This window comes from Anser cygnoides, chromosome 3 (genome assembly GCF_040182565.1).
Source record: "Anser cygnoides isolate HZ-2024a breed goose chromosome 3, Taihu_goose_T2T_genome, whole genome shotgun sequence".
NCBI lineage: Eukaryota > Metazoa > Chordata > Aves > Anseriformes > Anatidae > Anser > Anser cygnoides.
The window spans coordinates 6,870,270-6,893,186 of record NC_089875.1 but is presented as its reverse complement, the minus strand read 5'-3'; the positions used below and the strand labels follow the sequence as shown (position 1 = coordinate 6,893,186).

The 22,917-nt window shown below is 37.1% G+C and overlaps 1 protein-coding gene across 4 annotated transcripts in view; it reads right to left on the bottom strand.

Moving 5' to 3' along the window:
* Positions 1 to 1,098: 1,098 nt before the first annotated feature.
* The window catches only part of XPO1 (exportin 1), a 38,997-nt gene continuing 17,178 nt past the window's right edge, over positions 1,099 to 22,917 (bottom strand). For all 4 annotated transcript variants that reach the window (XM_066995355.1, XM_066995354.1, XM_013182181.3 and 1 more), the window contains 21 exons: positions 20,059 to 20,120; positions 19,937 to 19,981; positions 19,667 to 19,848; positions 19,158 to 19,206; positions 18,947 to 19,066; positions 18,727 to 18,855; positions 15,445 to 15,603; positions 12,732 to 12,929; positions 11,783 to 11,921; positions 10,427 to 10,608; positions 9,450 to 9,606; positions 9,175 to 9,338; positions 8,246 to 8,380; positions 7,501 to 7,684; positions 5,926 to 6,032; positions 5,331 to 5,525; positions 4,507 to 4,675; positions 3,275 to 3,409; positions 2,987 to 3,146; positions 2,808 to 2,904; positions 1,099 to 2,156 (listed from right to left, as the gene is read on the bottom strand). In XM_066995355.1, coding sequence (XP_066851456.1) covers positions 2,010 to 2,156; positions 2,808 to 2,904; positions 2,987 to 3,146; positions 3,275 to 3,409; positions 4,507 to 4,675; positions 5,331 to 5,525; positions 5,926 to 6,032; positions 7,501 to 7,684; positions 8,246 to 8,380; positions 9,175 to 9,338; positions 9,450 to 9,606; positions 10,427 to 10,608; positions 11,783 to 11,921; positions 12,732 to 12,929; positions 15,445 to 15,603; positions 18,727 to 18,855; positions 18,947 to 19,066; positions 19,158 to 19,206; positions 19,667 to 19,848; positions 19,937 to 19,981; positions 20,059 to 20,120 — 2,915 coding nt within the window. In that variant the 3' untranslated portion in view covers positions 1,099 to 2,009. The remainder of the gene's footprint in view (positions 2,157 to 2,807; positions 2,905 to 2,986; positions 3,147 to 3,274; positions 3,410 to 4,506; positions 4,676 to 5,330; positions 5,526 to 5,925; positions 6,033 to 7,500; positions 7,685 to 8,245; positions 8,381 to 9,174; positions 9,339 to 9,449; positions 9,607 to 10,426; positions 10,609 to 11,782; positions 11,922 to 12,731; positions 12,930 to 15,444; positions 15,604 to 18,726; positions 18,856 to 18,946; positions 19,067 to 19,157; positions 19,207 to 19,666; positions 19,849 to 19,936; positions 19,982 to 20,058; positions 20,121 to 22,917) is intronic.

The following is a 22,917-nucleotide window of genomic DNA, read 5'->3' as shown; positions in this document are numbered from 1 at the left end:
AGTATTTTAAACTGCTTGTTAAAGTACATACTGCCTTACGAGAACAGAAAGCCATACTTAATGGGACAGGAAGACATGGAAAAGCTTAAAGCACAAGTCTGACAAAAATGGAATTTTGCATCTAGCAGAGTAATTAACAATTTTAGTAGGCTATGTTTTAAGTCCTAGTCATAAAGGGTTTGAGGAACCTTCTCTCTAGAGCTTAGCACTTTCAAATCACAGTATTTGTGATAAATGATGTTCCAGCAGTAGGAGCTTTGGTTTTTTAAGGCCAGCTAAGTTGAGCAATGGAGAGATGTTCACAAACAGAATGAGACCAGTACTTAAGATTGGAAACATTCTGGTCACAGCTAAATTCTATATGAACACTGCTACTTCATGCACTTCTACTTCAAAATGAATGTACAGTACAAAATTAACTACAGTATCCAAACTTACATAAAACATCTCCACAACTGTCTAACCTTGTTGTACAGCTCTGCATGAACAATTATACTTTGCATCACAGTAACAATCCTAAGACTACAAGACCAAAGAAATGGAAAAAACTGTGGGAGACTTTAATGTCAACTGTTAGAAAACAGAGGAAAGACATTACAAACATGGGGAAGCCAAGACTGTACACCATCTTAGTGTTCATACTGCTTGCTTTTCTTATCTGTAATTCATAAATCTGTGAAAATCATTTAACTACAAAACTTTAGGTAGAAAAATAACTGCAAATCTTGTCTATATGCGTTATTAATATGTACTAGTATCAATTGTTTAGTCAAGATACAGTGCAGTAACTCTTTGAAATAAATTACAAAGAGTCCATATAGAGAGAGCAAGAGTACCTTATTCCTGGCATTTTATAGCAATGTAGTATGGAATATTTTTAGTCATGGAGGTAAGTCAGAACAGCTACTGTACTTCCAAAATAGAACCCAACTTATTTCATGTGAACTTTCGAGCATAGCCAAAGTCCTTGAGATTAGGGAAGCCAGAAGGAACAGCTATCTAGACCTCAAAGAACTTTTCCTATGCCTTCAGGATACAAATCTTTGATACGATCACAGCATTTTCATCCAATGAAAGAATAAGCCGAAGAAAGAAAAATAAATGTAAACCAAGTTTATTTTGCTTTTAAGTAGTGTTCTTTAAGCACTACAGCATGGTAAACAATGTAAATTAGTATAAGTCATCTCAAAAGCCAGAGTTGTTTTTTTTTTTTATTATTTTATGAGTTGTTAAAAAGATGCAGCCTATTCTAACAGGATAAATATTTTAACCATTTCACTTCGAGTTAATGAAGGCTCACAAATGAGCAACACTCCTCATTGAGGAAAACAAAAAGCTGTTGTCGACAAAGCGACAGCACACACACAAAAACAAAAGAACTGTGTAAAAATAACTAACTGTACTGTGTTCCCATACTCTTTAGAAGTTGCTTTACAATGGGATGATATGCACATGATCTTGCTGCAAACTTGCCATACAACTTGCAAATACATGTAGCCTAGCCTTACCACTCAAGTCCAAAAAGCTGCTAACTGATCAAAAAAATGCAGCACTATAATCCTCTGCATAACAATTAACTAAATCTGTTTTACTTATTACCTTTTCTCCTAGACTGCAGGGCAGGCTAGAAAGAAAGTGATCCCAAATTAAAAATTGATACTCTTACAGGAAATTGTATAATTTTGCAATATAGTCTTTTACAACTTATGTTTTGCCTATTTTCCCCTTAGCCACAAAATGGGCATGAAGTAATTACTTTGAAAATGCATTAATTTTCAACTTCATGCAAATCTAAATAAAGATGACCAAACAAAAGCTTAAACAATGGAAGGATATTTCACAGAAAATTTCTTATACAAAAAACACATAAGAAAAAGGGCCACTAGGTGACATTTTAATTTACAAATTGGCATCATTTTGGTCAACAAATATCCAAGTGCTGTTTTCTTCTACCACAACAAAGTAGCTGTACAGAAAGAAAACTGCATAACTTGTTTTATTATTATTTTTTAATCACACATCTCCTCAGGAATTTCATGTGGATTAAGGATGCCAGGTACAGACATCTGAAGTTTATGCTTCTCCTCTTGAGCCTGCCGAAGGGCTGTTTCTCTTTCCTCCAAGAATAAATCTGATGTGTCTTCACCTGCAAATTCCTGTATAATTCACATGAAATCATTAGTTTATTGTCAAGTGCTTTAGGAAGACTACACCAGAATAATGCAGGAAACATCTCTTCACGTTCCTTGTCAGACTTTTTGCTTGCTTTGCCTTCCATTCTTAAGGTCAGAATTAATATAAAGGAATGCAAAATTTTGTAAGATTTTCACCATGTCTTACATCAGATTTTCAAGCACTTTGTCACTAGAACAGCATCATTGCTACTTTCAATTATCTGACTACTGTAGTCTCGACACTACTTCAACACACGCTTTCCTACAATCATCCTGAATTCTAGCATCTTTGGAAAAATAAAAGGCAGAGTACTACTATGGTATGTTTCAAAACATGCCCCAGTCCCAAGCAGAACTGAAACAAAATCTGTTTTGCAGCCATTTTAGACTAATTGTATACACGAAGTGCAAGCAGCATCAAGTATTTAATCCCAATTTATACATGTAAGTCATGCTGAAATAGATTGCACGATCCACCATCCACAGATGCTCAAGTCATAAGAGATTTCTCCTTACATTTTAAATAGCAGTAGACCTTTATCTCCTCAAAAAACACTGTCCCGTAACTTCCAACATCAGCTTCCTGCTGAATAATCACTTTAAATCTCTTAAAATAAAGGATGCTGAACATACCTTGATTTGGACCAGGAAATCCCTTAGGTGCTCCTTGAAGGCAGGAATATCCTGGTTTAAACTGAAGAGTCCTGTTACAAACAGCTTAACCTGGGCACTAACAGTAAACAAACACATCAGTTAGTATTTCAAGACATAAGAAACCACTCAAAAGGATAAAATAACCACAGCACACTTACTCTTGCAGGTGAGGAAACGCAGATTTGAGAAGGTTAGCAACGTACTCCTGAATAAACATTTGGTTGTTCACTGGATTTCCAGGGTTTAATGGAGTACTTATTTTTCCCTCTTCTACTAAGTTGAACATGTATGCAAGTATCGATGCATGCATTGTCAAACCTGAATGGATCAAAGTTATACATAAGCTGTTGTTATTGCTATTATTCAAAAACAGGTTATGTAACTTATTTTTTTTGACACTTAAAAGGATTGTTTTCATCAACCAGCTCACGTATATGTATTCTTACCAGCAGTATGTGAAGTATCTGTTACGACTGAGAAAATGTGCTGAAGGATATCACAGAAATATGTCTGATAGAAACTCTGGGCAGCTGCCTCTTCCTGCGCAACGTTCTGTAGTAGAGTATAAAGTATTTGAAGTCCTGGAAAATATGCATAAAAGCAAAGATGACCAACAAAACAGGATTAAAATCTCCATGTGTCTTTCTGTCTTTCTGAAGTGGGGCAAATGTCCCAGGAAATTCTGATAGGCATTGAGAAGTATTACACATGTAATGATTTTCTCAGGTAGCCGCTAGAGGGCTGTAGCCACATTATATATGGAGCACTGACTTCGTTTTTACTGTTAGATAGCAGAACCATAAAGAAACAACCACGCCACTCTACTGGTGCCAGCAGAAGTGAAAAACCCTGTGGCAAAAGAAGTATTTGCAAATTTAAGAATGGAAAATTACGTGAACACAGTTACCTTACTAGCTCAAATGACACTCAAAGGTATCTTTTCTCCCAATCCCTTCCACTCTACTATTGACTTGAAAATTAAGTGGCTTTGCAGCTTTTTTTTTTTAATCCAGTAGTCAAGATGCTGTTAGAATTGAGCATATACACACAGCTTCTCCTAGCCTCCCTTGATAACTCCCATACTGGGGGCCTTTTCATTACTCAAGTCTGCTGAAAAATACAGCTGCTCAGTGAAACTTCATCTCAAGTTTAACCTGCTGTTGTCAAAAGGAAGCACCATTCTTTACAGTCTAAGGTGTTTCCATTTGCCACAGCTGGCTCCCAGACTGAGTTCGCCCCAAGCGTTCATTTTTCTGTTGGGTTTTTCACTGGTTACTCAGCAACTGTCTTACTGAGGTAAAAAGTCAAACATCACAGGCAGCATAACAAAAGCAGAGCTAAAACACCAGTTTTAGCAGCAATGAGTTGTTGCATCAGTTCAGCCATTTCAGAAGAACCCTCACATGGAAGAGACAGCAAGCAGAAACTCTACCAGGGCACTCTTGCAGCTGTGGGAGTCAAACAGCATCCAACTTTCAGCACATTCATGTATACCTGATTGTCAACTTCAAACCAAGACAGGAAAATACAGCTTCTGTACAAATGCAATATAGCATTGTGCAACTAGAACACTATATTTGACTAAAGAAAAAGATACAGAGAAGTGGTAGTCTACCACAAAATATCGTCTGGTACTGCAAGCGAAGTCTGCGTATTTCATACTTAAAATTCAGTTTACCTGTATCTGCAACATTTCTCATTGTATGTTTGAAAGCCCAAATAATAGAATCCAGAACAAGTTTGAACTGTGCAGGTGGAATGGCCAGGAATGCTGGGAAGCAATGAGAATTTACAGCCTGGAGTAGCAAGAAGAAGTTTGTTCTATGTTCAGGATATTCTTCAAAATCCTAGAAAGGATAACGGGGAAAAAGAAAGTGAAAATTCCTGAAGAGATGAAAGATCCATCTGGGTAACTCCTGCTAAGAAGACTGAGTCAATACCCAATACAGAACAGCAGTTGGGCCCCCAGCTTAAATAAATTTGAATACAAAGCAAAGGTTACAATTCTGAATAAAATTTTTCTCCCTTGCTTTCACGACCCAAGCTTGATCAAACCATCTTCTAGCGTTACACAACACTGCCAGGCTGAGCTACATTTTGTCAGTACACAACCTTAAGCACTATTCGCTGCACAGATTTAAGACAGATGGTCTCAACGCTTGTTAAGTACCTCTGTTACTACAGGGGTACAATTTCTGGTTCCACCCTATTGCAAAGTGGCTGGTAGCACTCGAGTATTATGCAAGTACATATTGCAATTTTCATGCTACAGTTTGCATCAGCTTTGGTATTCAGTGAGGAAACACTCAAAGAGCTGATCAATACTTATATTCATAAATGTTAAAATTTTATTAATTTTAGTAGTTAGCCCTACACTAGGTATACTTCTGCTTCCAGAAGCATGACGTTCCAAGTTCCTGGAACAGAAAAACAACTAGTAACTCCACTTTTTGTCTTCAGTTTCTAGGGAGGGTGATTTATCCAAAATTTAAATTTAGATACCTTATTTATCATATTTAATGTACACTCAAAAACAGCATCAAATATCTGAGGTATTTCAGCAGTAATGTGTCCACCCAGCTTGTTTACAATGATAGCCATAGTACTAAGTACTTCAGGTTCTCTAGCAGCCGGCACGTTTCTCTGGTAGTCAATGAGAACTGCATCCAACAAGGGAGGAACAAAGTTTTCAGCTACCTAAATAAAAGAGCAAGCCATGGTTATAACAATGCAATTATTGCACAAAGTCTCAAGTGAACAGGTTATAGCTTAATTGTTTAGTTACATAGATACCTTTCCTAACAAAGGAATACGTTACACAAACTTCCCACCCACTGTATCCATCCAGCAGTGGTTGCAAGACGATTCTCTTAAACCTTGCTCCCCCCTTAGGATCACCCTCAGCTAAAATTAACTGAAGCTTCTCAAACAGTTCAGGCCTACCTCTGTATGATCACACTTTATCCTTCATTTTACAGTCCTCCTGAAACAAGTTCTTGTGAACAGGAACAGTGCTGACTGCTCTTTAGTCAGCAGCAGGACAGAGTTCTTACTGGTTTTGTCTTATGAGCTATTTGTATAAAATAAATTTACTTACCATCTGAGGATCATTGGACCTGCTCACCCAGCCAGAAATCAGTTTTAAAGTTTCCCTTTTTACAGTCCTCATACTTCTAATCAAAGGCTGCTTTGTTACCATTTCACCTGAAAAGTTTTAAAGCTTCACTTAATCTGGGTGAAGTGTACCAAACAGATTCACTTCAACTGATACCATAAACTCAGAATGCTTCATTTTTATACCCATGAAGACTTACGCATATTCTGCGGATAAGAGCTACCTCCCCATTGTTCCAGCTCCATAGGTCCAAGTTGCTACGTAGCATTATAAAAGCGCTTCAGACAATACCTTACTTGCACAGATCCAAAACAACATTTCAACTTACTTTAAGGGAGTCTTGCACATTCATTTTACTATCTGTACCAAGCTTACATCTGGTTCTCATTAAGTGATGGGGGGGATACACAGTGTTCTAAAGCAAGCTCCTCGTTTGTCCCCAGACAGACCTAATCCTTCAGACTTACGTTTACACAAGGAGCCTCATTCTTAGTTGTTTCTCACACTGAGTCAATGTAATCTCATCAGTAAAACCTGTTCTAATTGAGTGCAAAGCCATACAACCATTACAGTACAACCAAGGGAAACCCTGGAAGACTGCAGCCAGGGAAACAAGAGTAGAACTGCTTCTGGCACCAGAGACATCATGGGCAAAATAGAGGCAATTGTGAAAACATATGCTGAGGCAAGCACAATTGCAGTAATTGCCGCTCTAGGAGCATGTCCATACTAGAAGTCCTACCAACTGCTTCATAATCTTAAAAAAAAAAAAAAAAAAAAGTTCTGGCCATTAGAGCTGCAGAATCAAAACACTGATTTCACAGCCAGTTTTATTCCGAATTCTGAGAACCTACTTCAAGGTCAACCAGCTGCTCACTTACAAAATCTTACTTAACATTCACATTTCCATCTTGCGTCATCTGCATGGGTAAGAAAATTGGTCATAACACAGATGACTAATCCAATAACTGACTCATTTAATCTTGTCAAGAACTATTGTCACAGAACATTCTACTTGGACACCATAGGCCCTAGCTTATCTAGCAAAAATTGGTCAGGTAATTGACAATTCCTTCTCAGTGATTACTGGGTTGCTTTATGACGACTTTGAGGTATCTTCACTGTAGTTCTGTATACTTCATTTCTGTAATAAAGCTATTTAGTAACAGTACCAGACTAAAACTCTGCCAACATTAAGAGATTCAACTCAAAGATAGTTTCCTCGTATTCAAAAATCAGAATAAGCTAGAAGAATGCATGCTACAACTTGTCTCAGCAAGACAGGTATTAGTTTTAAGCAAGCACCTACAGTGCTTTGCATCTTTCACAAGCTTTCTTGCTTATAACCTTCCTCCCTCCAGAAACAGAGTTTCTTTATTTGAATAAAGCATCTGGTGAACAACAAAAAAAAATCATCTAAGCAAGCACACTTTCAGCCATTCTCCACTTGCCCATACACTAAAAACACACAGTAAAATTAGCCTACTTGTAACATACTTGAAACCTGATTACATGCATTGCCAGTCCCATTTTCAAGAACAATGTAGAATTTCTTACCATTAGCCTGAATAGCTGCAGAAATATTTTCACTTAGGCACTTGTACACATTCAGCATATCTAAATAAATTCTTCCAAGTTGAATCACAAAGGGGTGGCCAACTGCTTTACAAGCTCTTACGTTGGTTTTCAGAATGCTACCAAGCTGCTTTACTGTTTCAGGATCCTTCAGAATATCAACATTCTGTCAAAAAATTGGAGTTCATTTTGTTTAATGAATAAGAATGCCTTTTATCTTTTAGTGCAACAACTATCACTTTAAAGAACTTGTCTTACACTGTATTGAAGAACGTATTGCTGAAATTTACACACTACATGTACTGCTGTTTAATCCAGGGCACTTGCCACCCCCTCACATAGAGAATTGGGATAAAAACTTCAACTGAAGTTTTATTCAGTTGAACTTGTGGCCCGGGCAAAGGGGAGTCTCGGAAAAAAAAGCTATTTTTCTGATGACAAGTAATCATTTGCACAGAATTCCCTTCTCCTCAGAATCCTCCTTCTCCTTTACAGAACATGCAAAGCAGCATGTTCTGTAAAGTAATAAAAAATTGTCCTTTAAATCAGATTTCATTCAGTATTCTGTCATTTAACCCTCCCCTCTCCAAACAACACTTTTACTATCATGTCACAACCATTGCTTTATAGAAGTCCACCACAGCTATGTATAACCTAATAGCAGGGAAAAAAAATAGCAAGTTTTCTTTACCTCAACACAGAATGCACTTAAAATTTATGGGCTTACTTTTGTTGCCTGTTGAATTATGCTGTCCCATACTTGATTAGGGAGCAACATGTATTTTTCTATCAGATGTTCCTGTACAGTCTGGTCTGTCTGTGCCCCAATCATGTATCCTACTGCTTCATAGAACGTATGCACCTGATTGGAAAAAGGAAGTCAAAGAGGAAGGTTAAAAGAATACAGAAAAGTTTATATTGTTCTCAATTAGCACGTAACAGAGACTGAAAATGGATTTCCACTGTCTAAACACCTTCTTCCCACTTGAGTTTACAGGACCTCTCTTCTTTTCTTACTTTCATCACATTTAAAGCAAAGCTCCATTCCCTTCCCTTCAAATGTCACTACGTACATCCTGCAGTCTTCCTTCATTTTGCCACCATATCCTGAAGTGAGGAAGCTTAGGCATATGCCTTTAACTCTCAGGATACATCTCCATTTCTTTCTTTTACAGAACGTTGGGCTAACTTAAGAGCAAGATAATATTTATGTGCAAGCTCGAACTTAATACCTACTCTACCGAAGGCTTCAGTACATTGAAATACATCAATCTACATCATGTGTGCACTATGCTCTCTTAGAGGAGTGCATCCTCCCTAGAAGTACCCCCTCACTCCGGCACATGCAAGACCCATCTGTTATAGGCAGATACTCTTCTTTCCCAAATCAGAACCTCCAAGTTAGATTCAGCATGTTATTCACTTGTAAAAACATTCTAGAAAACAGGATTTTAACTAAACACTTTAATTCTCCTTACAAGAAACCTAATTAAGATCTTAATAATGCAAACCAAATGTACTCTTCATACCCTAGCACTGTCAGTAACGAAAAAAATAAGCAATACAGTTCAAGTCTGGAAAACCATTCCTAGATTTCACTTGAGTAAATTTCTATTGGGCTTTAGAAATTTATCCTCACTCCTGAATTCAACATACCTGTTGTGGCTGAAGGTCACAGATGATTGTATTAATATTGTTCAAGATTTCATCAATAAATGGCATGACCTCTCCCACTTGAACTTGAACAAAATGTCGGCGGCATTTTTGTGCTATTTTTATGAAGGTATCACAAGCCATATCCTGGACGCCATCGTGGGTTTCTAAATTAAGTCAAGTCAATTACTGTTTAGTATTTTTCCCCAGACACGCATATGTATGAGCATCAACTTTTTCTTTTTAAAAACTTAAGAGCAAATGAAAAAGATAATTACCATGCATAAATTCAAATAGCTTGTTGACTACTGTCTTCAAAAATTTCCAGTGAGCCCTCAAAAACCGTGGGTATTGACCTACTATGTACATTATATTTGATGCAATAATGGCTTTATTGTCTTTTCCTCGCTTTTGTTCACAGAGTCCCAGGAGATCCTACAATATAACATATTATTAGTTTCCTCCCCAGGTTTGTCCAGTTCAATTAAAAGCACTACAGAAGAAGTATAAAAGGCTGAAATGCGCTGTAATAAAGATACAGGAAAGTAGTTTCCATTATCAAGTTCAAAGCCCAAATAATTAAAAAAATAGTTTACGACTGGAGCTATTATTTAAGTTTTAACTAAATCGGGAACACCATGAAATCCGCATTTTAGATGTAACTGATAATTTCTGCAGCGTAGACTTCAGCAACCCTCAGTGTTGAATACTAGCCAGCCAGCTGATATTAACAAAGATATAGATGCCACACTTCAAATAGAGGAAACTAAATCCTCTGTATAAATTTGTACAACATGTTAAGAGTGAGGCAAGGTAGTCCTGTAGAGAACATTTTCTTCCTGCACTCTTCTCATGCACATATTTACCCAGAATTCACTTTGATCAAGGAGTGTCAAAAAAGCGACAGAAAAGGAGGGTTCTTGTTGGTCAAAAATAATGTGGGTTATTTTGCCACTCGTTTCATTATTAATCCTTTTCCTTATGTTTTGCTTTGGAGATACCGAAGATTTCATGAAAACAAATCTTCTCCCTCCAATTTTCACAAGGAAAAAGGTTATTTGGATTAATGCATTGTTCGTGACTGAAACAATTATCAGCCTTAAATTCAGGATATGACATTTCCCATTAAATTATTCTAATTAACTTGTTTGCTATACATGGTAGCTTACTAAAACGTTAAAACAGTATCTTTTTAAATGTAGTTTATGCTCAAGAAATAAAGTGTGACAACACTATTAGTTCTGCACCATGATACCTTAATTACTGTAACAAGGAATCTTTTTTCATCTTCTTCATGCATTGCTCCACTGATTGAACCTATAGCCCAACATAGGGTATTCAAATTTTTCCACGACCATTCTGTCCCATTCACTTGATTGTGAAGTTTTTCAGTCATTATTCGTTCCGTGTCTGCATAATCCAGATGCGTAAGGTACACTGAAAGACAATTAACATTAAGCAGGCGCATTTTCAAGCAACAAGCCAGATCACATCTCTATAGACAAAGCTGTGTTCTGTTCTAAGAAAAAGACAATGAAAATGTTAGTTAAGTGTAATGCTTCTTTTGTGAGTTTATGACAGAATGAACTAGAACTTTAAACCCAAATTTTTTTAAAACCCTGTTTAAAGAAGTTATGCAAACAATACAAAAATTTAAGTTAACTAAGGTCCCGTGTATCAATCAGATCAGTAAAGTTACTAAGTTAAATTATTAACAAAAGGCATTCATACTCATGGGCTATAGAAAATATGGGACTGACTAGCTACTGGGGACACTATACTATGTTAATTATTCAGTCAATTTTCCTCTGTGTCATTTCAGTGTCATTAAATCTGCCATTAAAATGGAGATGGTACTCCTGAACAGATCTGGATGGGAAGATTCAGGTATCACAACTCAGACACTTGCATCAGCTCTCTAATATAAAATTCTAAATCCCCAGAAATCAAGAGCAGTTTAAGGCCAGATTCAGCAACAGATTTTTACAGTGCCTTAGAATGCAGGTTTCACTGTGCTCTTGCTTTTTTAAAAGTGAATCTTCATTAAGATTAATACACTGTAACCAATAATTAACACCAGAAATCAAACACTAACTAAACCTGTAAATATCAACCTGTATCTGGAAATATGATTAAGGATGAGGACATGCAGTAGCAATTGTAATACAATTAAAAGAAACATACACCCGTAAGTTCTCTACAATACATAGAGACTACTGATTCACTACTAACAAGGTCAACAGTTGAGCATGAGACTTCAAAAGATAAATGGAATGTATGCGTGCATAAATGCAAGAAGCACATGCATGCTTCATTGGATCTAACATTTTGGCAAAGAAACAAAGGTTTTCCAATGGCAAAAGGCAAGTAACAAAAATTGGGTAGTATTACTGCTTACTGAAGTCATACAGGAGCACTACATGCTCAAAACTGAAAGCCTCAGACCAATGCTGCCTCCTGCCATTTCAATTTGTGCATGTACTACTACTCACTGATGATCCTTTTTCTCCCCATGTAATTCAGATCTACCTGAGCTATCAATCTGACACATACACGCTGCTGGTGCAGCTCCACGGACTTACAGAACAAGAACACCAGCTAGTGCACTTACCCAATGTTTCTCTCATATTTTTATACAAGTTTATGGAATCTGTATCCTTCATGAATTCTCGTACTACTTCCCCCTGATCATTTTCCACAACTAGCACTTCTTCAGGTTTAGCCATACGGCTAACCATTAGCAATCGAACCTGCATGTTAGAAAACAGTTTAAATTGAATTGCACTGTAGCATGAAAATAAAGGGTATAACCAGCACTTCATGAGGTCAGCTCACATACTAGCAACTTGGAAGGAAATATTCTAATACTAACTAAAAAGCCATTAAGAATAGTGCCTGCTGATTTCCCTCTCTACACGAACAAGAGTTTTTGTTTTTTGTTTTTTTTTTTCCTTAAGAAGTACCATACCTTCTAGAACTTCAAAAGGTGTATGTAGCATTAGGCACCTTTTAAATACAAACGTTTTTTCCTCCAACTCCAACACTCAAGACTTCAATAATTTTCACTTTAGCTCTTATGCAACTGATTCATAAAAAAATCTGTTTTTTAATACTATGACAAATTTACTTAGTTGAGAAATCTCAACCGCACCAAGATCCATGCTGGAAACCAGTAATTACAGAAACTGTCAGTAGGATCTAGTAAGCCTGCTACCCAAACTCTATATAGCAGGTCTATTACAAGTTTGAAAAGGAAGTTCTTGTAGAGCTTCCATGGAAGAAAACAGGGATAGTCATTAAATAAATTCTTTTTTCCTTTTCTTTTATTAATTAGTCTTACGTTTATACACAGTATCTAAAGAAAATTAACACTGTATTAATACTCCAGTCATCTACTTGTGTCATCCTAAAGTAATTTTGGCAATTGCACCATGTTAAATAACTGGAGTTGAATCAACTAACAGCAAGTTTTCTGAAGTCATTCCTTACATCAAGTTAAGTTTCTAAATTTAGGAACAGTATCTAAACCCGTACAGTATCTTTACTCAAGCAAAGATTACCTTGGATAATACAGGCAAATAAAGCTGTCTCCTTGGAGGAACATCGAAGTGTTGACTTCCCGAAAGCAATGGAGAAGCAGATGTTGAAAATGGACTTTCTCTGTAGAGCTCAGCAGCTAAATGATTCCAATATTCAAGACAAATCTTGAAAATTTCAGTTTCTTCAACTTCTGATACCAATAACATATAATGAAGAGCCTGGAAGAGTGTGTTTCAAACATCTAATTATTATTTCTGAACATAGAATCATATTAAAACCATATTGCTCCAAATTTAATTATCCAAACGCTGATGAAACGCTGAATTAGTGTAAAATTTTAGAACAAGGTACATTTACACGTAAGTGATACTACTTACGAGTCCAAGTAACAACCGGAAGAACTCAAAAAAAGCGCCATGTCAATTGCTGTTATTTGGAAAGCATGTATCAATTCTTAAACCTAAAATAGCCTAGATGTCTAAAAAATGCAATAGCCAAATCAGCCCATTTCTGTATTATCATGCCCTCCTGAGCTTCTGCAAGACCTTTTGTTTTAGGCCCTCAGAAACCCCTCAACTGCTAGTTTCAAGAACTGCTACTCTCAAGACTGTTACTGTTACTTTATTCTGGAGATCCTTATATTCTGAAGACAACCTTCAAAAAGCCACGCTTCTGCATTTGCATTCTATGGAAGACACCTACCAGAACATTTTCTACTTCACTGACAAAACAGCCACCAGGCAGACTGAAAAAAAATGCTGTTCTGAAAGAGATACCTGCTACATAGGCCAACATTTTTAACCCAGCTTATTTTTAAATCCCTGGTGCAAAATACAAACCAATAGCCCACCAGTGAACAAAACAGAATGAAGCAATGAAACCTGAATACATTTTCAAAGCTCAGATACTACAGCAACTCAAAGCACTTTAGATAGTAATAGAAGATAAAGATGTTAAATCAGATTATGTCAAAAGAGGGACTCAAAACCACCTTACATTGGCCCTATACAGATCAATTTCTCTTGGCAATTTCACTTCGAATATCTAGCTTTCTTCACTAATCTACAAGGCTCCAATGAATCTGTGGAACAATTTCACAGGTGGTCAGCTACTTCCACAGTGCAAGAGTAAATAGGTTAGGATTACACATCTACCTTAAAAAGTTTTTTCACTATGTTCTGTTACAGTGTGGGTTACAACAGTGAAGTTTGCAACAATTTTAAGCCACCCTAAGAGTTTTGGTGTAACATTTTAACATCCTACAGAAGACACAAACTCATTCTGAATTGAGTTTTGTAGATGTCTATTTTAAAGATGTTAAACATTTTAACGTGCTCACACTGAACAGGACAGGTGACAAGATATAAAAACTGCACTACAACTTACAAACACTACCACAGGACATGCAACAACTTCAGCTGTTTACACCATCTTCTTAATAGAGCCTCAACATAGGCCAAAACTTGAGCAGTGGTCCCTGACTGTTATTTTGTGAAAGCTTACCAAGTTTGAGTTAAGCAATTATTCAGGAACCGATAATTTTTTTTTCCTTAATGGACTAAGAATTCTCTTTTAGTTTATCTCCTAAATGAACATATGAATAAACTTTTTTTTTTTGGTAGAGAACTATCTGGAGGAGAAATGTATTGAGAATACTATAGATGGAAGACGGACTAGAATTCTGATGGATTAGAAGTGGTGCACCTGCAAGAGATGGACCCGCCCAATGACACCTGGTCTCCAGGTTTAAACTGTGGTTTTGTTTTTCTATATCTGTGTCAGGGCAGTTCCTCACCCTATGCCTCCATACCTGCAGAAGGCTTGATTCTGGGACACTGGAAGTGGTGTTTCAAGGGGCTATGGAGCCAGTTTCATCCCCTTGGAGTTCAGCAGTGGGAGGGAGCTAGCAAAAAAGTCACCACAGAACAGCTCATCCTCAGCAAATCTTTTATTCACAGTTTAAAAAAAAAAAAAAAAACAAAGAAAGGAAAGGCAGAAAAGCAGAAAGGAAGAACAACTATAAGTCTTATTCTCAGCAACTGCTGTAAGATAGTTGATAATCACGGATCATAGGTCCTCTGCCAAGACCTGTAACGCTATAATAAAGTATGCTCAGTAAGTAGCAATTTGCTAGAGCTCTGGCACTGAAGGCAATGTGTAACAGTCATGCTTATTGCACAGGAACTGAATATAATCCTCAAGGACAACATTCTAAGCGTTTCAGTCAAATTTTGGGAAGTGGCAAATTAGGTAAGATGCTACACCAAGACAGGAGAGCTGAACTACGGCATGTGCTGTGCCCTAGAAAACAAGTTTGGATGTTGAACGAAGAGAAAGGGTGTTACTTCACACACAAGTTGTCAAAAGTCATAGCAACAACTATCTGTATATGTGTGCTAAACAAATATTGTCTGTAAAGACCCGTGGAAAAAGAATACACTGTATTTCTCAACTTATTTTAAAGACATATTTACACTTTCAAGGAGGAACAATTAAGAAGAAGGAAATAAAAACCTATGATTTTTAGGCTTTATTTCTAATATAGAATCACTGAAACTAAAACGCCATTGAAGCACACTGGGAAAAATTTTTGAAAGCTTTCCTGTATTCATGTGATTTACTAATTATAAAAAATGCTTTTTTCCTCCCAAAGGAATCGAGAGATTATACCATCACATCCTTTGAGTATGAGAACACAGTACATTTATAAACTGGATAAACTAAGCAACTTACCTCCATTAATGTTTCCCTCAGATTTAATCTTTTTTCTATAAGTTGACCATGCTCCTTGAGGAACGTGCAGAGAAACAAACTGAGATTCTGAATGAAGTTCTGTTCATCATCTTTCCCATTTGAGTATGCAAGTCGGATATTGGTATTTAAAGGAAGCATCTAATAAAAAGATAGACATGATCAATAATGTCCTGTAAGTAGAAATACTGTTTATTAACAACTATTTCACTGTTTTGGAAAAAAAGCCTTCATAACATCCCCTTTTATAGGGCCCTCTTCCAAATGTCTTCCTGCTCCTTCACTTCATACTTGTCTCCAAGATGGACAGTAGTATGAAAACATGAACATATACAAAGAGGTTTTTCCTGCCCCTTTTAAGAGCAGAGACAAGGGTAATATTACCCTATTCGAAGACATTTTCAGCTGGCATTGGGCAATGCCATTCCAAAAAATGGTGTGTTACCTATACCTGGGTAACGTTACATTGTCATAACATTAAAACAACATGAAAGACCTCCCTCATAATATTTACAAATTAGTAAGTAAGATTTGGAAAAGATTCAAGATCTGGTGTGCCTCTTCAGAGGTAAAAAAATATTTTCAATGTTCTGATTCTTTCAGGTCAAATAAATGCAAGTTTGCTTCAAATTCAGATGCAACAACTACACTAAAAACCTGCAAGTTGCAAAACATGCTAAATACCCAACATGGCATTCAACTTTTCTTTTAAGGAAAAAACTTAGACCATGGGTATTTGCATTTAGAATCAAGAGCATCATCTTTAAAAAAAATAAAGACAGTGTTCAAACACTTAACACAATGTAATTTGGGTGTCTACATAAAAAAAATCTGCCTTTACGTCTAATTATAACTAAATAAAAAACCTATAGCTCCAGCTGAAGTCTTTAGTGGGGGGATCAGGAAAGATGCGACATGAAAAGCAACGTGCCTTTCCTAAAGCACTTCAAAGATGGACTAACACTATAAATACAGGAAAAATAGACAGTTAAAAAATAGACAACCTAATTGTTCAGAAGCACTCAAAAAAGCTTTGGCATGAAAATATCTTCCATTAAGATGGACAAATATGAAGCACCATCTTCTATTCCCCTACCCTCAAAAAGCAGAGCTCAGTACAAATTTCTGGCATCTGCTTGAGCTTAAATAATGTGTGCTGAGCAAACAACAGCACCTCACCTGCCTAGCATCTATTATAAATACTATTTGCTAATAAACTGCTGGCTTCAGAAGCAACTAGTGGTAGCAGCTAGCCCACCAAATTGCTAATTCTCCAGATTCAGAAAGATAAATGCTCTTATATGTAACCCCAGCATGACAGAGTACCTTCTGTAAGAACTATTTTTGACCTTCGGACAATCTCCTTTTGCAAGGTACAACTGAAAACAAGGTAATTTTAGAGCCCGGTGTCTGCTTATAGCTTGCTGTCGTATTCCCGACAAAAATTACCTGCATCTTAGAAGACTTATCTGTGGGTAGCTAATGACATGGTGAAAATAATCATGGTTCCCCTCATTAGCCAGTATTCCAGAACAGAAATAGGCCAGAAGAAACAAGGCATGCAACACTGGCAGCAGAATTAACTCCTGCACCTTTAAGACGTTAAACTTAGAAGGCAGAGAACAGAGTTTGTTGAAGAAGTTATAGGGAAACATGGTTCTGAACAGAACATTAAGAACTGGACAAAATCAAGAAAAGAGGCCAAAGAAACATGTTCTACCACATTTACCCAAATGCAAATCAAGCACATTTTAGCTCATTTGTATCACAAACTCGTCTTTATACTTCAATGTCAGAAAAACAGAAGCAAACCAGTTTATTTGTGGCAACACGCTTATAGTCCCTGGTTATCACTAATAAAGTAACAGTTCAATTTCTACTCTGAAGAATTAAGTAGATCTGTTGCTGATAGGCATGAGTTTCATAATATTAAATGTAGCTCTTAAAATGGCCTTACTTTCCTTCAGGTTTGGAAGTGACAATACAGCATTTCTTCATAAATTCCACGTAATTTGTCACATACAGTATTTAAGAACATTTTAATAGAAATTGAAGTCAATACACAAAGCTGCCAGGTACCTTTGCTACTCAACAAAAGCACCTGAAAGAGTACTGGATTACAAACCATTTGTATCCTCTAGCAAATCTAACAGCTACTTCATTACAGTAAAAAACTGTTTACATAGAACAGCACAAAATTTCACGGTTTTCTCTCCTCATAACAGTTCTCACCCTCCAGAAAGGGTAAGCTGTATAGTCCAAGCCACTCTGAAATTTAAAGATAAGTCCTTCATATAAGTTATCCTTACCAGATACACGGAAAACTATACTACTTATCATTGAAGAGGAAGTACAGTAATATCATAATATTGTAATCTTCAGAATAAAAGTACTGGAAGTCAAAGTTATTCAAACATTCAGATTTGAAGTGAAGCCAGTCTCAAAGGGAGCATTTTTATGACAAAATTATTTAAGCTATTAAACATACCACTAATCCCCAAAATAATATGTTAGTATAAATTATTCTCGGAGCAAGCTAATTTGCCTTCACATCAGTAGACACGTTTATAGGGAACTTGTTCAAAAATAACTGCATTTAACACTATTCAGAATGCTCTTCAGAAGACTCCATAATTTTAACATTATGAACATTCTCACAGAAATTAGAAAGACAGTATCTGTCCTATATGATGCTTAAAAAGATCAAAGGATGATTTAACACTTCCACGCAGGTGTTCAACCTACCCCCCCCCAAAAAAAACCAACAACAAAACACCCCACTTGTAACTGTTCACATCAGACGCAAATAAAACTAGGAAAGCTACAACCTCATGTACCTGAATCTGAACTGCTCAGAGAGGAATTACCAAGTTATATAATTAGAAGTATGGTTTTATGTGACAAACTTCCATCACTGTCAAACACTAAAACAGCAGCTTGTAGAGGTTAAGACAGTTTAGGCCTCGCGTGCCATGTAGAACAAAGTTTGCTGCATTTCTCTCAACTCTCCTCACCAGACAACCCAAGTGTTCAATGCAGCTCTTAAATTAACCAAAAGAAATCAGTCCAGCAGAAATACAGCTGTAATCTAGAGTTGTAGAAAATACACTTAACATCTCCTGATCAAGCAAGAAATACTATTAAATGACACAAGAGAAACATTTCTCCTATCAAGATCTCTATAATGAATATGAATTTATAAATTGAACTAGGTTCTACAGAAGTTGATTTTGTTAAAAGAAAACAGATTTACTAAAACCTTACCTGTTTTAACTGCATCATGGTCAAGGTAAAAAGTGTTACAAACTGTTCTTCATACTGGCTTACACTGACACCTGCAATCTCTGTGAGGCACTTCAAAGAGACGTTCCGAAACATGGGAACATTTAAGAACTATTGAGAAAAGAAAAAAATTTTACAAGAATGTTGCATGCTAAGTTTTATAACTTTTGAATTAAAGAACCATCAATAATTACATAGATACCTTGTATATTAGTGTGCTGATTAACTTGGTCTCAAATATATATCCCAGAGGAATCCAGTTCAGAAATCGTAGCAAAGTTTCCAATGTTGCATGAACTAAGGGAGCATTTTGGGAGTTCTCCTGTAAAAACACATTAAAGTCTGGTGTTACTCAGCATGATGGAGAGGGGCTAGAATGGAGGAAAGGTTAAAAAATTAAAAATAATACTTACCATCACAAACTGACACAGTTGAAATATCTGGGAGAACTCATTGCACATACTATAAAAAACAAAAGTTAAAAATTAATCATTTCCACATTCCATAAACAATCTATTTTAATCAGTGTCTGTGGTTACAGAACAGGTTCTGAAGGCCTACATCCATGGAGGCATTCACAAGGCACCCAACTTTTTAAAAGTTTTGATGAGAACAACACTTTCTATTTTTGAAGTGGTACAAAATCTGTGCCTAGAAATTCTGTCTTGAAAACACTGAAATCTCTGTTAAAAGGGTATAACCATCAGTCGACAGAGGCTACTTGCAACAATGCAGAAGTATACTTACGAAGTTTGGTACCACCCAACGATCTTGCTTTAAAAGAAAAATCAATATTCTACAGATCTCAGCAATAAAATTAGACAGATGTAGGTGTTTATCGAAAACCCCACAGCGAGAAAAACTATTTGGCAGCAGGCACAAAGTATACACTATTTACGAGGGACTAAATATATATACTTGCCTGTCTTTCAAATGCTTAGCTTTCACTTGAGTTATCTGGCCACTGGAAAAATCAAACACTTCTTCACTCAATAGTTTAAGGATCACCATATTGTTCTGACAAAGGCTTTCACTAGTCCTGCTTGCTCCCACAATATCACTTATAAAAGTTGGCCAGTGCTTTGGCCATTCTTGTTTCAGAATCTGAAAAGGGAAACACCCACGCATTAGGTACTTATGCAAAAGCAAATACTTTTTGACAAGATTTAAAACTTCATGAAGTCTAACTTACCTGAACAAGAATCATATTCAGTTTCCCAATGTACACTTTCTCTTTCTGGAGAACAGAAAAGAGCAGTTAGATTATGCAAATTATTTGGCTCCCTTTTCCTCCCCTGAAAATATTTCACTTACTTCTACACATGTTGGATCAGAAGAGGTCTTGATAATTAGGCCGACAACATACTTTTTTATACCTGCAGAAGAATTGAGAATTTATTTTCAACTATTCTGGATGCCATTAATGTAATAATAAATACTTCTGAATTGAAATTCTTCTCTCAACTTTAAAAAGAAGCACCTTCAAGGAACAAGTATGCATGTATAAGTGTGCATGGCTCTTGACTTGCGTGCCATATAGCAAAAACTCACCTTTGTATCAATTCTGCAAGAGAATTTCAGGTGTACAAAACAGTTTATAGATTAAGCTATTTTGACATAAAAGAAAACCGGACTAAGGACTAGAGTAAATTCCTGAATTTGTAAGTGTAGTAATTTACACCACATCAACCTATCAGCTTCCTAAAGGCTGCAAGATATTGTAACGAACCCTGCATCGGTAGCGCTGCACAACACTGCATTAGGCTGAAGACAGAAAGATGGCATTCAGCACTGTCCAGTCACAACACGTGTTGCGATAAGTTCTTACAAGTGCTGTTGTAGAGCTCCCTCAGCAAACTGCATTTCTACCCCATTACCACTTTCAGGTCATACCTAACAACTCCAAAGTTGGCAAATACATTCTTACAGCTTTAGCCCAATGCTTCCAATGGCAAAACAAAATACAATAAGACAATCCTTTTACCAGCATCTCTGACTAACACCTTATTAATAAAACAAACTCCAAGAATAAAAAGAGCTTTCTAAGTATGACTCCAGTTTCAACAACTTGGCTAGAATTACACGAAATCTCTGGGACATCACCTCTACAATATGTAACGATTCTGAGATGCTCCAGTGTACTTAGGTGATCCATTTTGACACCAGGACTTCACAGAATCACAGAATCGTCTAGGTTGGAAGAGACCTCCAAGATCATCTAGTCCAACCTCAGCCCTAACACTAACAAGTCCTACACTAAACCATGTCACTAAGGGCTACATCTAAACGTCTTTTAAAGACCTCCAGGGATGGTGACTCAACCACCTCCCTGGGCAGCCCATTCCAGTGCCTAACAACCCTTTCAGTAAAGAAATTCTTCCTAACATCCAACCTAAACCTCCCCTGGTGCAACTTTAGCCCATTCCCCCTCGTCCTGTCACCAGGCACGTGGGAGAACAGACCAACCCCCACCTCGCTACAGCCTCCTTTAAGGTACCTATAGAGAGCGATGAGGTCGCCCCTGAGCCTCCTCTTCTCGAGGCTAAACAACCCCAGCTCCCTCAGCCGCTCCTCCTAAGACTTGTTCTCCAGACCCCTCACCAGCTTCGTTGCCCTTCTCTGGACTCGCTCAAGCACCTCGATGTCCTTCTTGTAGGGGGCCCAAAACTGAACACAGTACTCGAGGTGCGGCCTCACCAGAGCCGAGTACAGGGGGACAATCACCTCCCTAGACCTGCTGGCCACACTGCTTCTTATGCAAGCCAGGATGCTGTTGGCCTTCTTCACACACAACACACTTCCAGTGGAACAGCATGCCTCAGCTTGGCAAAGTTTTGCCTGCACAGCTTTGCAAGAATAATACTTAGAATTGCATTCACCACTGTAGCCTGCTGCATTTGCATCTGGAATACCATGTTCTTTTTATCGCACAAGGTTATTATGGATTACAGAACCCTTTTTAAACTGGAGTTTGTTTTTGTCTTTTTTGCTTAAGATCATGTCAACTGGGAACAGCCTGCATTTGTATCATTTGTTTCATTGCATTACTTCTACAAAGTGTTTTAAAATAACCTGAGTTCTCAGCTCCACCACAAGAAAAAAAAAGACCATAGCAACCTATACTGCCTACAGTTCCATTTTACCACCTAATCCTCAACTCCCTCCCCACCACTAACCTATCAAGCACTGAAGACACGGGAACAATGGCTTTCTGAGTGACTTTTCATCACAATATACACATCAAAACCCATTCTCTACAAAAGCATCCAACTTTGAGAAAAGGCTTGCACAGAGGATCTAGAGTCATGAACCACACGAGCATTACTAATGGTTCTACTTCATTATAGCTTTGACACAATGATCAAACTGAACATATCAGGGATTAAACATTTCAAACCAGGCAAGAATTTTCTTGCCACAGGAAAAAATTTTAGAGCATGTATATATTTTACTATTAAGCTTAACAGAGCCAAAATCTGGTTTTAATCATTTCTTCAGCAAGGCAGTCAACTGACGCATACAGACAAAATGCATACTTAGAAGCGTGTTTTTTTAAATAAAGTTGTCATTTAACCAAAACAAAGGCCTTATATTCAAGACATTTCTTTTTCCCCCAGCCACTACGCTAAATTATGAAACATTTTTAGGACTTACTTGGCCAAAATTAGTCTTTTCTGCATTTCTGGCCTGAGCAAAAGGAACAGCTCATTCAGTTTTTTTTAATTGCATTCTCCTGAAATTTGGAAGTACTAGGTCTAGACTTTAAGCTATTAGATGCATAGTACACAGTAGCTGTCCCACGGGTCGTTCCAACTACAAATTGAAGTTTTCATCATTATCAGCTGGGATCAACCCACGCTACTCTAGAAGCATGCTCATTAACAAAACATATCACTGTCAACCACTGGATTAAGAGTTATTACCAAGCACTGGACTTGGTCTGACATCATGGCCCTGACCTAACAATCGAGGCCTTTTTAGAAAAAAAACATACCACAGTTTGATGAAGCATTACAGTAATTCATAAGTGAGATGTTAAAGCCCCCAAAATAGTATGGAAAGAGGCTTACAGTGCCAGAAGCTAAACTATTTTAACAGTCTGCCAAACCACTGAGGGAAGACTATTGCTGCAACTCCTTTCATTCTAAAAACAGAACTAGAAAGCGAATGTTG